Source organism: Branchiostoma lanceolatum, chromosome 8, assembly GCF_035083965.1.
Source record: "Branchiostoma lanceolatum isolate klBraLanc5 chromosome 8, klBraLanc5.hap2, whole genome shotgun sequence".
Classification (NCBI taxonomy): Eukaryota; Metazoa; Chordata; class Leptocardii; order Amphioxiformes; family Branchiostomatidae; genus Branchiostoma; species Branchiostoma lanceolatum.
The window spans coordinates 1,582,188-1,598,027 of NC_089729.1; the positions used below are offsets into that span (position 1 = coordinate 1,582,188).

General features: G+C 41.5%; 1 protein-coding gene across 2 annotated transcripts; it reads right to left on the reverse strand.

Moving 5' to 3' along the window:
• Positions 1 to 4,349: 4,349 nt before the first annotated feature.
• LOC136441017 (polymerase delta-interacting protein 3-like) lies at positions 4,350 to 15,815 on the reverse strand. Of its 2 annotated transcripts, none has more exons than XM_066437245.1 (13): positions 15,693 to 15,815; positions 14,034 to 14,145; positions 13,557 to 13,645; positions 12,924 to 13,143; positions 12,548 to 12,583; positions 12,250 to 12,327; positions 11,910 to 12,047; positions 11,369 to 11,434; positions 10,642 to 10,917; positions 10,102 to 10,179; positions 9,395 to 9,524; positions 7,880 to 7,961; positions 4,350 to 5,848 (listed from the first exon to the last, which is right to left on the reverse strand). In XM_066437245.1, the coding sequence occupies exons 1-13, from the start codon at positions 15,764 to 15,766 to the stop codon at positions 5,710 to 5,712; spliced, it is 1,518 nt and encodes a 505-aa protein (XP_066293342.1). In that variant the 5' UTR covers positions 15,767 to 15,815; the 3' UTR covers positions 4,350 to 5,709. The 2 variants fall into 2 exon arrangements, with proteins under 2 accessions (XP_066293342.1, XP_066293343.1); XM_066437246.1 differs by having other exon boundaries at positions 13,557 to 13,627; positions 15,693 to 15,814.
• Positions 15,816 to 15,840: the final 25 nt, after the last annotated feature.

Genomic DNA, 15,840 nt, shown 5'->3' on the forward strand with positions numbered 1-15,840 from the left:
CAGTTTAAACTTGGGAAACGCCTCCCTCATAATTGACGATACAGTAGCTAATGTTGGCCTTAGAATGCTCGCTGTTTTACGATACGGAGCTATTCTAAGAAAGTGCTGGTAGGAAAGCTGATCTTACCGTAACAACACCAGTAGTACCAGTCATGATGAACATGGTCATTTTCGTTTTCAAAATGACTTTCGGTATAAAATTGGCCAAATCCTTTCTCAATATTGATGACACAGTAGCTAATGTTGGCCTGGGGAACTCGCCGTTTTCCGAAACAGGGATTTCTTGCGAAATCTCTATGGGAACGTTGCCCTTACCACAGCACTACCAAGTATGATTGCTATAGTGAATATATTTTTCTCTTGAAAATCCTAGACTTCCAGATATGAGATTGGGCAAATCCTCCATCATAGACATAGATCATAGGACAGCAATGTTGGCTCCAGGAAAGTTTTTATACGGCGCTTTTCTAAGAGAGCTCTATCAGGAAAGCTGTTTGTAAAAAAAAACATGTATGATGAATATGGCAATTTCCCCTGTCCTTGAAAATTTTAGACTTTATATGAATTGGAAAAATCCTTGTTCAAAATGGATTACACGGTAGATGATCATACCCCCAGGAAACGGTGATACGGGGCTTTACTGGAAAAGTGTCGAGAGGATAAATGTCATACATAGATTTCTTTTCACTGCAAATCTATCAGATGATAAATCGGATAATTTCCCTTGTAAATTTTGACAAATCCCCTCTCTAGATGGGTGATACAGTTAGTTAATCTTGTCCTGGGGAAGCTTGCTGTGTGATACGGAGCTTTGAAGGCAATGTGCTTGGAGGAAAGATATCCTAGATTACGTCTACGAAGGATAGACATCAAGGTAATAAGATAAGCAACTGGATATGATTTTGGAAGAGGTCATTTCAGTGTCACTGACGAGAGGTAGTGGATGTTACCTAAATCAGATCCTGTTGATTGAGTAACTGCTATTTGGCATGTCATAGATTAATCTAATTACAAATCATGGAGAACAAATTTGACTTATTTCCTAGTAAATGCCTCCAATTGAATACCTCCTTGAAACAAATGGATGATACGGTGATTGATGTTTGGTTTGATACGGACCTTTGCTGGCAAAGTGCTGAGAGGAAAGTTATCATAGATTGATAATGATTCCTACTGACAAAACGACTATGAATTGACGAATGTTGTAATTACAGTTAATCTTAGGATTAAATTGGACGGATGTGCAGAGCTCGAGATGTAACATACGACATATATAATGTTGACTGTCATCATCATCAGTAACAACTGTTATAGTGCCCAAGACGTCCCTATAGCTGGATAATATACATCACCCAGCAGTATGGCGAAAATGTATGACACTCTTTAGCTATATGGAACCCCGATCTATTGCACAAGCCGTACATTATATTACATTAATGATATAGCTATGAATTTCATTCCCTTTTCCATATTATGGTAGGAACGAATAAGAAAATAAAGACGTACATGTAGACGACGTAATATAAATGTGGATGACCCAATATAAACTTGAGTTTACTGTAAGATGTCATTGACATGTCGTCCTGTTGTCTTGTTACGACAGTCTTCGCTAGCTAGAACTGAAGATATTGGGAAAATTGATGACTTACGACTGACGAAGTATTTTGACAAGATTTATAATCAATTCTTAGCCCGAAGGAACCAAATGATGTGAGTTTGTCACATTTTCAGTCCTATACTTAAACGCCCTAAATGAGTGTCTCCAAACCCCAAATTCTGTATCAGAAACGTATGGTCTAATGTCATATGATATGCTGGAAATCCAGAACAAACCAAAGCCATGCATGCAAGCCAGAAAAAAATCAGTCTGCCATTATGACCACCCTTCAGCGTAACACACTATAATGATGAATTCATCTCCCGTGTGTTTTGATAAGCATGTTAACAGAAGGGCTATGTCATAAATATCAGCACCGTTCCCTTCTTATGCAACATATTCCCGTTATATCATATTAAATCTATCATGAAAACGAATGGGAACACATTTTACGCTCACATACATGGACATGATATAAACCATAGATTACCCACTAGTTTTATCATTACTGTGTTGTATGGCTCTGTCACATGGTCATTATCAGGACTGAAAATAAAGGTAAATAGACCAGAATAAAATTGGTGGAAGTTTTATGTGAAACAAAGTCACTGTAGTATACATTAGTATCACGTATATTTTCATTCACGTCCGTTTTAAGGTTTCTACATTAACGTGTCTTGCTTCTCATACTTGCACCTTTTAGGAACACGTATTAAATGTATGTTCAGTTCTGCCCTCTGGCCACTACATGTACGCAATACAAATGTACAAATACAATTCATTTTATGGTAAATTACCCGTAGCCCATTCATGTGAAAGCTTGGGCACATCATGTATAGTTCTATTCTTCGTTAACAGTTTTATACCCATTTTAACGATTCAGAGCTTCTGACTGGAGTACTGCTTCTCACCGCTATAAGTAGCCGATGTAGGTGGCGCTTTTGCGGCGAGAACGTAAACCCAAATGTGGCTGAGCTTGTGAGATTACCTGGTTGTGATAAAAGAAACTCCAAATATCCTATGTTCTACTAACCCGATGAAATTATTTTCGGAAGGATTGAAGCAAGTGTTTTACATACTAGGGGACAATACTGACTGGACCTGTCCACAGTCACGTTTGGGACCGCATTCTCCACGCTGCAGCAGCGACACCTAGTTGCAGTGCGAGGTAGAACCAGTTACTATTGCCCCGAGGATGGTGACGGACGGTAATAGACACGTCGGCTAGGTTGTGTACAGAAAATTTCGTTATCCTCCTATACCGACTGTTCTGTAGTAAAAACTTCGTAAACCTCATCACCAGCACAAATATCCCATGTAATAACTTCATCATGCTACGTAAAACCCTACTGGCGTGAAATCATGGGAAACCTCGTTCGATTCTCAGACAAAAGACGAACCGAATCGAACATAAACTTCATCCCAGACGGATTATACTGCAGAGCATGGTTTGATAAAACCTTTTATCCACACGGACAATAGTTACGGAGGTTTTCCATAGGACTAACAGAAGAGATACTGCAGCCCTTCCAAGATAGACGATAAATGCACGTCGTCAGTTTGATAAAACCTCTCATTCACAAAATGGCAATGTGGTTACGGAGGTTATTCAAAAGACGAACAGAAGAGATCGTATATTCCATCCGAGATGGGCGATACGGCAACACAACTCAGTTTGATTACAACTTTCATCCACACACATAAAGGTTACGGAGGTTATATTTGGAGGACTCCATTTGCGGCAAGAACGAAAGAAATATGGGTGTTAAGTATTTTAAAGTAAAGAAAAGAATTCGCCAATTTGACGGGACAGTATAAAACCGTCCATAAAGTATACCTCAATGGCTGTAAATGTAATCCTAATATTGGCGATCGTCAATTGCATCTCAAAATTGAGGAAAGTCCATAAAGGCGCGATCCCAGATGCCATTGTGGTGGGATTTTCCTTCAGGCTATATGACAACCCACGGTGCAGATCGGTAAGAGGAATGAATCTTACTTTACTTGCAGCAGAAGAATACATCACTATACAGTATAAGTAGTTCAATACAAAACGTTGATTATATGAACACATGAAGGCCTTTAATGTCAACTCAAGTCTACATAAAAAACTAAAAATGTTGCAATTGTCCCCAAACATAAGGGTATTATTTTTAGAAGAAATTTTGGGAAAATATCATTTTTTACTGATGAGCTGTTCTAACTTGCCTGATGATAATAGTCATGCCTTTAAGTACCAGAGTTATAAACCAAGGATTGATGTGTTCAAAAATTCGTATTTCCCGAGAACCATAGTAGAATGGAACTCGTTGTCATCAGATGCTGTAGGAACACCTTCACTAAATAGCTTCAAAGAACGATTGCAGTCAGATGTGCAAAAGTTAGGTGTCAGTGACAGGCCGTACAGTGTAATATAACCAGCTGCTGCAGCGCCGCGTACCTGCGAAGCTGGTGTGTTACGCCTAACGGCGGTTATACCGGCTATACATATACAGATAAGCAACAGTCTTATGGAACTCCTCACTACCAACCCAAAACAACTACTGTACCAAAGGGTTCCCTCACCAAAAAGGAGCTTAAAGAGTAAGTTATAAGTAATTCTTTTGCTGTGCAATACAAGTATAATTGTATACACACAGAAAATAAATGAAAAGAATATCTAAAGGCAGCCAGCATTGCCAGCAGATTTTTAGGTTGTGATATAAGATCCTTATTTTTAGATTAGAAAAAAAAACATGTAGGAGACACACTGTGACAGTATCTATTATGGGTTGTTGTATTGCAAAGGAATCACATGTACTTGTTACAATCACTAAGACTAGCTCTACGTCCTTAATAACTTTGCCTATAACTCAGCAAAAGTCCAACAAAGAGAGAAGAAAAAAAGACTGTACATCATTGATCCTATCTTTACACTCCAAAATGTTATATATTTTCTGGAATAACACAGAAGTAAACTGCTGTCATAAATGCAAGAAAAAAAGAGTAATGTCGTCATGTACATGATCCCAACTATGAGCATTTAGACCCCTGTGAGTTTATGATCACAGATCTAAAGGAGTGGACCGGTCATTCAGCCAACCAGATGACCAGACTGGCGGAAGACCGCTAGCAGTGGAGAGCTTTCACTGAGAGCCATGTTGCCCTGACGGCTGACTAAGCTATGGGAGAGAGTGAGTGAGTTAGTTTATAAGCCGTTTCACAGTTTCAACTGCTCATGTGCAGCAAGATGCATTGTGGGTAATATGTCAAAGTTCAAGGCCCGAGACACACCTGTTAACAATTAACAAAATACGTCAGCACAGGTATGGTCTAAACACAGAAACGTTTAGCTAGGGGATTTAAACTTTGACATAACTCATCTTGCTGTACATGTGCCTTTGAAACCGGGAAATGACTTATTAACTGGCAGGGGTCTAAATACAACTGCAGGACATTCCAACAACTTCAAAATGTAGAACCAGTAGATAATAATGGACTGAATATGTGTCTATATACATGTACAGCTGTGTGGAGCACACCAAGTAAACAAATCAGTTCTCCTTTACTCACCTTTCTTTCTTAAATAACAAAACAACAAGATTTCGAATTTTAGGGACTTTACCACTTTTCCTACTTTTAATATTTTTCAAGAAATTCACTACCATGAAAGATGACTTGTGAGATTCTACCCAAACTACGATAATTTTCAATTATATCTATATCTTACCTGATCATTTAATTATCAAGTCTGGTACCCATTTAGATACCATCAAAGAATAGGAGTACTGAGTTGAGTCAAAATAGCTTAAAGAAGTCTTCTTACAGTACACTGTCCAGGACATAGTTCTGCATGATTCCTGCCAAGTGGGCTGGTCCCCTTTCCAAAGTGGGCTGGTCCAAAGTGTGTTTGAGAGACAAACATCCAGTTCATACCACTTGAAAACAGGGGAGGTCAAATGCAGTGTCTGTGCAGGTATGATTAACAGCATTTTCTTAAATGCAATAAATGATCTGTTCCTCTAGGTTTGTCAAAACACCCCTTCAAATGTGATGAATTGGTCCAAACTAACCAAAACGTATCAAGGGTATAGATGATACCATAAGAAAAAAGGGGTGTTATGAGAAATGATCTATATCTTAACGGTAAAGACTACAGGTTTGGATGGGGTCGCGGGGTCGGAAGCGGCGCTGGACTTGAAGAGCGCCCGGTGTATCGTGTTGATTTCTAGAGGCTTCTGGGTAGCAGGAGGGGACGAGGCCGCTCGCATCCTGTGGAAAAAATACAAAATGAGTGAATGAAAGATGCACAAATGAAGGAGTGGAAGAGTCAATCATAAATTTATGAAGTGAAACATAGCGTAACTTAGAGATAAGCATACGCAGTGATACGCTAGAATGAAAAGTTGGAGAAGCGTGTTGCTGTTGGGAATACTTACTAGCATTTTGTAAAGCTACATGTATCATATTGAAGACATGTATGTTGGAATTGTCATGAAACTGCTTAAAAATATCCATCTTTTAAGACTACCTATCACAAAATGGACTTAACCTTCTAGACAATTTCAATTTCATTCTTATATGAAATTTTTGAATTAAAACTTGAAAAGCAAGCAATCCATAAAGTTAACTTTCAGTAGCCTGAGAGCTGTAGTGCATAACTACATCATTTCTTTTTCATTCTTGGATAAAATTTATGGCTCAAAAGCATGCAATCTACTAGTACATGACTGTATAAAGTTGAGTTTCATTCTCTGAAAGTTGTTGCGCTTACTTTAGATGCTCCAATGCTGCTGATGTTGGGGTGGTGGGAGGGGGGTTGGACGGGAGGTGTAGTGTAAGTGTAGTGTAGGTGTAGTTGTTATACTTACTTTAGATGCTCCAATGCAGCTGATGTTGGGGTGGTGGGAGGGGGGTTGGACGGGAGGTGTAGTGTAAGTGTAGTGTAGGTGTAGTTGTTATACTTACTTTAGATGCTCCAGCGCTGCTGATGTCGGGGTGGTGGGAGGGGGGTTGGACGGGAGGTGTAGTGTAAGTGTAATGTAGGTGTAGTTGTTGTACTTACTTTAGATGCTCCAATGCTGCTGATGTAGGGGTGGTGGGAGGGGGGTTGGACGGGAGGTGTAGTGTAAGTGTAGTTGTTGTACTTACTTTAGATGCTCCAATGCTGCAGATGTAGGGGTGGTGGGAGGGGGGTTGGAAGGGAGGTGTAGTGTAAGTGTAGTGTAGGTGTAGTTGTTGTACTTACTTTAGATGCTCCAATGCTGCTGATGTAGAGGTGGTGGGAGGGGGGTTGGACGGGAGGTGTAGTGTAAGTGTAGTGTAGGTGTAGTTGTTGTACTTACTTTAGATGCTCCAATGCTGCAGATGTAGGGGTGGTGGGAGGGGGGTTGGACGGGAGGTGTAGTGTAAGTGTAGTTGTTGTACTTACTTTAGATGCTCCAATGCTGCTGATGTAGAGGTGGTGGGAGGGGGGTTGGAAGGGAGGTGTAGTGTAAGTGTAGTGTAGGTGTAGTTGTTGTACTTACTTTAGATGCTCCAATGCTGCTGATGTAGAGGTGGTGGGAGGGGGGTTGGAAGGGAGGTGTAGTGTAAGTGTAGTGTAGGTGTAGTTGTTGTACTTACTTTAGATGCTCCAATGCTGCTGATGTAGAGGTGGTGGGAGGGGGGTTGGAAGGGAGGTGTAGTGTAAGTGTAGTGTAGGTGTAGTTGTTGTACTTACTTTAGATGCTCCAATGCTGCTGATGTTGGAATGGTGGGAGGGGGGTTGGACGGGAGGTGTAGTGTAAGTGTAGTGTAGGTGTAGTTGTTGTACTTACTTTAGATGCTCCAATGCTGCTGATGTAGAGGTGGTGGGAGGGGGGTTGGAAGGGAGGTGTAGTGTAAGTGTAGTGTAGGTGTAGTTGTTGTACTTACTTTAGATGCTCCAATGCTGCTGATGTTGGAATGGTGGGAGGGGGGTTGGACGGGAGGTGTAGTGTAAGTGTAGTGTAGGTGTAGTTGTTGTACTTACTTTAGATGCTCCAATGCTGCTGATGTAGAGGTGGTGGGAGGGGGGTTGGAAGGGAGGTGTAGTGTAAGTGTAGTGTAGGTGTAGTTGTTGTACTTACTTTAGATGCTCCAATGCTGCTGATGTAGAGGTGGTGGGAGGGGGGTTGGAAGGGAGGTGTAGTGTAAGTGTAGTGTAGGTGTAGTTGTTGTACTTACTTTAGATGCTCCAGTGCTGCTGATGTAGGGGTGGTGGGAGGGGGTTGGAAGGGAGGTGTAGTGTAAGTGTAGTGTAGGTGTAGTTGTTGTACTTACTTTAGATGCTCCAGTGCTGCTGATGTAGGAGTGGTGGGAGGGGGGTTGGATGGGAGGTGTAGGGTCAACTTCATGGGTTGACCTGGAGAGAACAAAGAATAAGGACACGTTAGTCAGACTAAAAAACAGCCTTTCCACCGGTCAGGCCAAATTAGCCCCAGAGAGAGAGATTCGTTTGTTTTGCAAAGCCAGTGAACCACTCCTAGGGATAACATACCAGTTTTGTTCTGGCTATATAGACACAGATACAGAAACCCAGACCACATGGTATGGAGAGAGTAGGTGTGACTGTTTGTTCTGTGCAATATAACCATCTGCTATCACATTGTGTGTTATATTAAAGGGCTGTCAAAGTACATGTGGTAGAATAAAACAGATACATCAGAAACACACACACACACACAGACAGACACACACACACACACACGTACACACACACACGTACACACACACACACACACACACACACACACACATACACACACACACAATCATAAGGTTTTTGTGTATTCAACAAGACACACAATGTGGTTGTGACTGAAGATCTTAGCTATCCATTCATTCACCAACCTGATGAAATTATTCACAGATGACAGGTTTTCATTCAAAACCTTTTAAAAGCTAGAGAAATATGTTCTGACATATTTACAGGCCACTACAAACATTCTGTCACTTTCACCTAGATGTTTTCGACTTTGAAAAATTCTAGAGGAGACTAGCATTATCCGACTACCTAATATAATTAACGTCAACCATTCAAAGGAAGCACTCATTTCCTAGAGTCATCAACTTTCCATTAGGATATATATTTAGAAACTTGGCTGCTTGGCAGAACCTAAAAGCTCATTCAAATGCATTTCCTTTGCCAAATGTCGGACCGCTTAAAGGAATGTATAATCATTTATGATAATGGAAAAAATACTGTGACAACTGCCAAAAAAAGTTGCATTTATAGAACAGAGCAGGAAAGAGTCTCTGAATCTATCTTAAGAAAATTTCAACAACAAAAAAAAGCTGCCTGCAGATTTGTAAAATAAGTTGTCTTCCTTCTGATGAATGAAAAATTCAAACTTAATCATAAGGCCATCTCAATTCATTTCCTTGGTTTCGAGAAGCTAGAGCTGATGACCCTTGTGCCAATAGCCACTACTCTCTCTCACTCTATCCAATTTAACGTCTTTTATTCCCTATCATATGGGGGTTGGACGTGCTTGCACATGGATGGGGAGGCCCCAGAACTCCTCATCAAGTGCAAGTCTTTTTGTAGCAAGAGTTTTTACGGCTGGATGCCCTTCCTAACGCCAACCCAAACCCTACTGCTGGGCTTAGGACATGGGAAATATGTGTTGAAGTGCCTTTCCCAAGGGCACAACGTCTGGGTGCATGTCCGGACATGTCTGGGTACTCCACTGGGGATTGAACCTGGGTCTTATTGGTTCATAGCCGGATGCTCTGCCACTATGCCACACAGACGCCACTACAAGGAGATCAAATCAACGACAAATGTAGACTTACTGTCCAGGTCTCTGTTGTGGTATTTTTTGTACGCGTTAATGGCGTCCTCCCGTCTCACGTACACGACCTCCGCCGTGCCCTGCTTGATGAGCCGAGCACGCTTCAGTGGGCCAAGGTCGCTGAACAGTTCCTGGGGAAAAGAAAAAAATCAAACACGGTAGATAAAAAAGGAAATCCAATAGCCATTTTGAGGCCGTAGGGTCAGTGCCTCTCAGTGGGTTGTTATCCCTGGAGTAGGACACGGTATTAAAAGGAGGAGCCCATCCCTCTCTTCCCATCGCCTTTTACCTCCCCATCCAAAGTCAGGAAACCCTTTTTTATGCCTGGATGGAGTGAGGAAAGTGCCTTACCCAGGGACACAACAGCAGTGGCTTGTCATACGACCTCTAAGCTCTGGGCCAAACACACTAACAATTACACCAACACGACACCAATATGGGTAAGAAAATATAAAATAATTAATACAAAGAAGTACCTTAAATTGCTGAAAGGTTTGTAACACAGAATCATGTCATGTCAAAAACCTACTCTCCATGCAGAGGTTAGTGAAGAAGATGGTGACCTTTTTATCCTCTGTCCCGTTTTTCATCGGCCATCTTCACTTAGTCCCTGACCCTCAGGCATTTGGATAGGACTAGGTAAAGTTAAAGGTAATATGTCTGTTTTAAAGAGAAACATGACAGCATGAAACGGGTAAAGAAACTTACGATGACATCGTTTTCTGACACCACAGGATGCAGGTTGGACACTGCAATCTTAGTTCCCTGGAGTGGACTGGTGAATTCCTGCAACAAAGAAAACAAAGAATGGAAATTCCAACAGATGCTTGAACTAATCTTTCACCCTTGTTATAAAATTGAAAACAGCAAACAGTTTGTTATCCTGTACCACACAGGCCCCAAAAATACTAGATTGCAGCTCTTCAAAATGTTGACAGGGGGCTTTTTGAAAAGTGCTGCCATGGATTGGAAGTCTTTGGAAATACTGGTGAAATGAATTTTCAAAGCCAAAATAATGTTCATGGGATGGATAACAAAGATTGACATTTTAGAGGTCAGACACCCCTGCCAAGGTAAGTTTTTAATGGACTAAAACTAACATAGGTGACGTTCGACAGTCTCTTTCTTACATGAATACCATGTATTAGAAAGTAAATCCTTAATTACTGGTCTGTGGCCTAACCATAGGACTACACACATTCCTTGACATTTTGTATGTCCCATTCCTCCTCACGAGAATGTCCTTACCTGTTCAGCCTCCTCCTCCTCCACCTTAGCTGGTGCAGGCGGTGGTTTCGGGGCTGGTGCCGCCGGCTTGGGTTTGGGTGCCGTGGCAACGGGGTTCGTTCTCGTTATCACTAATTGCTCTGCTTCCTCCAGTCTGTGTTCCGGGCGCGTCCTGATCGGTTTAGTCCTACTGGCCATGTCGTTCACGATCTTGATGACCGGTCCGCCGGGGGCGTCGAGGATACTGCCGGACCCGAGTTTACCAGGGGGCAATGGTCTTGTTGTTAGGGGATCCATCTGTAAAGGAAAGATTGTTCAGTGATGTGTCATGCTTAGTGTGATGTTAGATTGTCCCACTACTACTATTAGTGACCTTAAGGATTTGCAAAGTGGATTTCTTGGTTTCAGTTTGAAAAATTATTCTTGATTCCTGGGCAGCAAGCAAAAAGTAGAAGTCTAGGACAACAATGTTGAAAACAGAGCCTGATGGAAATTTTTTTACCTCGGTTAAGTTGGAGCACACAGTGGAGTGACTTGCTAGATTCAAGTTTTCACCCTAGCCTTCAGTTTTTATGTTATTCTCTTGCTAGATTGATACTTTTCTTACTGCCCAAGAAACAAGGAAATAGCTTAGTGTGGCCTTATCTGGATAAGAATGGGCTTAGCATGCATGTTTTGTGCTGTGGTTATCAATTAGAACCATAGCTTTGTGCACCCTTTTTCCCTGAAAGAAAATGATATATTTTACCCCATCAGAGGAGCTGGGCAGTTCTGTGCCCTCTACTTCCAGTTCTGTATGGGACACTGCAGACCACTAGGGAAAATAACAGAAGTTACTTTATACGTTGATGAGGGTTAGACATCCAGGTACTAGTATTACTAATAAGATATGCCAAAAATAGCTACTAAAGCAACTAACTAAGATTTTGAAACAGTCCGCATCTGCTATCTTTTGTCAGTGACTGGAAAAAAATTCGTTTTAGGTGGCATCCGTAGTCACTGACAAAAGATAGCGGATGCTGTTTGAAACATCTGACTGTTTCAAAATTTTATCCAGTTGCTTGAGTAACTATTTTTGGAGTAGTTACTTTACTTTACAACACAATTAATATGCTGCTAATGATTTTTATGATGTTGATAACAATGTTACTGAATACTATTAGCGTTGATACATCTTATTACATTTTATTGTCACTGTTAGATGCTTAATAGCTCCAAAACTGAGGCCTTGGGACTTTCGAGTGTCTTTCTTTAATTTTAACATCTGATGAATGATAATTGGTACCTACCTTTTGTGGTGGCGGTGGCACAGTCCGGGCAGCAGGGTTCAGTGTTGTAATGGTCATTCCTTTGAGCTGGCGCGAACCAATGGTGATGGTTTTGGGGGTGGACAGGGTGTCCACAGGCGGAGGTGGTAGGGGTTTCCGCTGTAGTGATACACATCTTTGTTCAGACAAATGCCATTTCTGCCTAACAAATTGAGAAACTCTGATACTGTGCACTTTTGCAACTGTTTGAGGTATAAAAATTGCTTGGAAGAGTTGGATTATATCAAAATACAATGTTTTACCAATGATAGCTACTTTTGATTTTGGTCCACTACACTGCAGACTTTACAGAACAGTGTACCTGAGTCCTGGCTGTGTCGTTGATCATAGTGATGGTCATGCCTCCTGGTTTCACACTAACCGCAGGCTCTGTCTTCAGCTAACAAACACAAGTACAAGTCATTAACAATAGTGATGATCATTCCTCCTGGTTTCACACTGACCGCCGGCTCTGTCTTCCGCTTATGACGTAGTACAATAATGGCATGTCTGTTAGTTTTGTGAGCTTATTTTTACAGATTATCACACTGATCATTGTCAAATAAATGTTGAGTATATTACTCCTAAGAAATAAGCATTAAACATCAAACTAATCTTACCTTTTTGGGAGGACTTGGACTTCCAAGGCCTGGAATCTGAATAATAAAATATGCAATATTTGTCATGCTTCAATACACATCTACAAGTACACAGAGAACTTTACATTGGTTTAATGATATCTCTCGCAGTGCGAAGTAAAAACAGTCAGCGTTGCCCTTAGGAGGGGGACAGATGGTCACGGAAACGTTGGCTAGGTATAACTATAAACACTAACTAGTTTGTACAAAGAACTTTTTTTATCCATTCAATTGTTTTGTAGCACATTGAAAATCACCAAGCTTGCAACATACGTTTTCCCTGGTTGAATAAAGAAGAAATAAATAAATAAGAAATTCCGTTAACGGTCCGAGTTTTGGGGCAGACTGCAGTACCTACCGTCATGGTGAGGTTTCCATTCCTCTGTTTGACGCTGGTGGAGGCGCCCCCCTCCCCACCCAGGTCACCTGACTTCCTCTTCAGTTGCAGCATCTGTCGCGCGTCCTTCACGACGGGCGTGGCAGGCTTCAACCTGTCCCGGGCGTCGCCTATCGTCACGGTAACCAGCTGCTTCTCCTGCTTCTTCTGCTGCAGTTTCTGCCGAGCGTCCACCGGTTGTCTGGGGGTTGCACGAATTAAAGATTTACGCACAGCTTAATGACTATGTAAAAGCATCATGCATTCAAGACAAAAAGTCATCATACACATAAACATATAACGATAGTTGAATTCACACTTCCCTGTATGGCAAAACAACTGCTCACATCATGATGGATTGCGTCATTTCTAAAATTCTATTAACAATTGATTTGCATTGATGTGCACAACATTATAAATCATTTGCATTGATGTGTACAACATTTTAAAGCATTTGCATTGATGTGTACAACATCATAAAGCATTTGAATTGATGTGCACAACATTATAAAGCATTTGAATTAATGTGCACAACATTAGAAAGCATTTGAATTTTTTTGCATGGCACTGTAGTGGTTTACTTTTAATACTAGAGTGAAGACTAGCCTTACAAACCTCTGTTGCTGTAACTTCTCTCGGGCATCGACCGGAGACTTTGCTTGGAGCTTCTGACGGGCGTCAACAACCTGGGAGTCAAATATGGGCTGAGAATGTGAGATATAATGTTTTTTTGGCTTAAGGTCCTTCCAGAGGATTGTAGTGAAACACTTTTTTGTAACTTACAAACCAGGGTTAAAAAAACTGACAATTCAATGGCTGGGATTCCATTCCGTGATGTTTGGGTCCAGAAGGCAGAAGTAAATTACTAACTACCACATATTGAACTCACTCACTTACTCGTTCCTTTTTAGTGGATTACGAGCATTTGTGGTACATTCATCATTTGGTTGTGAGAGTTTCATGCCTTTTCAAGGTTCTTCTCATCCACCCCTCCCTATCCTCCATTGCACTGGGCAGGTCTTAGAGTTAGATGCTAACTATTGTTTATCACATGGACAGGTGCAGAAGGTGTTACATGTAAATAGCACATACTTTTGGTGTGTTGAGTTTCTGTCTGGCATCGAAGGTTTGCGGTCTGGTTGCGATGGAGCCCTGGTAACTGCCACGTCCCTGGGAGGGTCTGGTAGGCTGGCCTCGCCCGCCCCTGTAAGAGAAAACAAGGGAGATGTTTCATGATGCCCACTTTTCAAGCATCATATTGGAGATCCCAACATTTACATGTCAACTTATTTCATGTGTAGCGACTTGTGTAATCATTTCAACCTTCCAAGGATCAAGCCGTGGTGACTCTAGGAGGATGTATGTATTTGCTTGTACCGGTACATTATATATATTATACAAGCAAATACGTATACAATGTACGTTGGTCCTCTCACAATCGCCGCAGCTATCATTGTATCAAGGAGCATGTTTCGGTCTGCAGGTAAAAATTATATGTATCTTTTTGAAGATATATTTGACTTATGTCAGCGATTTAAACTTTCTGTTTTGTTTGGAATGTAGGGTGTCTCTTTTCTTTGTAGAAAATTGTCATCTATTTCTACATGTACAGACTTGAATACACAAATCCTTTATATCTTTATAAATCATAATGTTACTGTTCGTTAAGAATGATAACTCTGTAAAAACCCAAAGGGGGCGGGGACACACCTATGTTCCGAACGCCCTATGTTCGGAACGCCCTATGTTCCGAACGCCCTATGTTCCGAACGGGTATATATAAAGGCTTGCTGGACGGATTGCAGCGCTATTTGCTCTTCATCTAAATGAGGCCCGTGAAGTTCAAAAAGTGATTAGGACACATTGGGACATAGAGTACCTAATGCAAGTGTCAAATTGTACGGGCCGGATTCAATAAACGAGCCACGGGGGGTCTAACCCTTCAAGAGCGGGTGGAAAGGGGACTTAAATAGGCTTGCTGGACGGATTGCAGCGCTATTTGCTCTTCATCTTAATGTGGCTCGTGAACTTGAATATACGCCGCTCCTGGGATTTGAACCCGCACAGCTCCCGATCCGCACGGCTAGGGAATCCAACACGCCAACCCCTACTAGGCTAAAAGGTCCGGACCAGTTAGACAGGTCAGTTAGTGGAGGTTGATCCTCACTGTAACACTACTTTTAATTTTATGATCCCCACTGTTACAAATCTTTTGACAGGTTTTGTAGCTACATGTGTAAACATGTTTTCCTAGATCTTCACTGCATACATGCTACATGTAGGTGACACAATGTAAATGTTTCTCTCTCATTTATCCTCTCCCTGTGTATACAATCTCTCCTTTGGTCCTGAAAACTGCAATTCCAGATGGGCCAGAAGAAAAGCACATATAAACACCAGTTGTGCATGTCAATAAACGATTAAAAATTCAATAATAAATTGTCCAAACATATAGCCTTGTGTGCATCAACTAAGCTACAAACTGCACGAAGACATTAGATCTTAGAATGCAAAAACAAAGGTGCAAACTAAGGGAGGTTCTGAATCTGACTGACTATAAAATGAATGGCGTGGGGAAATATAATTTTTGAGCAGTCAACTTTCGGTACAAAAAAAATGTTCCCTTCACTAACCCTCTCCCTTACATGCAAACTTTTTCACTTCCCAACCGAAAAATCCCCACGCAAAACAGACACGAGCTATCTAAAACTCTTCTACAGAGTTCTTTGCTAGTTGTGAGTGAGTCCTGACCTTCCTCGGCCCCGTCCAGGCCCGCCAAACCGCGGTTTTCGGATGATGATGTCGTCCAAAGATCTGTCCGCCATGTTGGACTGTCTTCACACTAACACGCAGGCTCGGATAACGGGGCAGACCACTTCTACACGGGGAGGAATTTTTC

Coding starts and splice junctions, on each gene's coding strand:
- LOC136441017 (XM_066437245.1), bottom strand. CDS start 15,766: ATGGCGGACAGATCTTTGGACGACATCATCATCCGAAAACCGCGGTTT. Junction 14,146..15,692: donor CCTGGACGGGGCCGAGGAAG/GTCAGGACTCAC, acceptor TTTCTCTTACAG/GGGCGGGCGAGGCCAGCCTA. Junction 13,646..14,033: donor AGAAACTCAACACACCAAAA/GTATGTGCTATT, acceptor TCACATTCTCAG/CCCATATTTGACTCCCAGGT.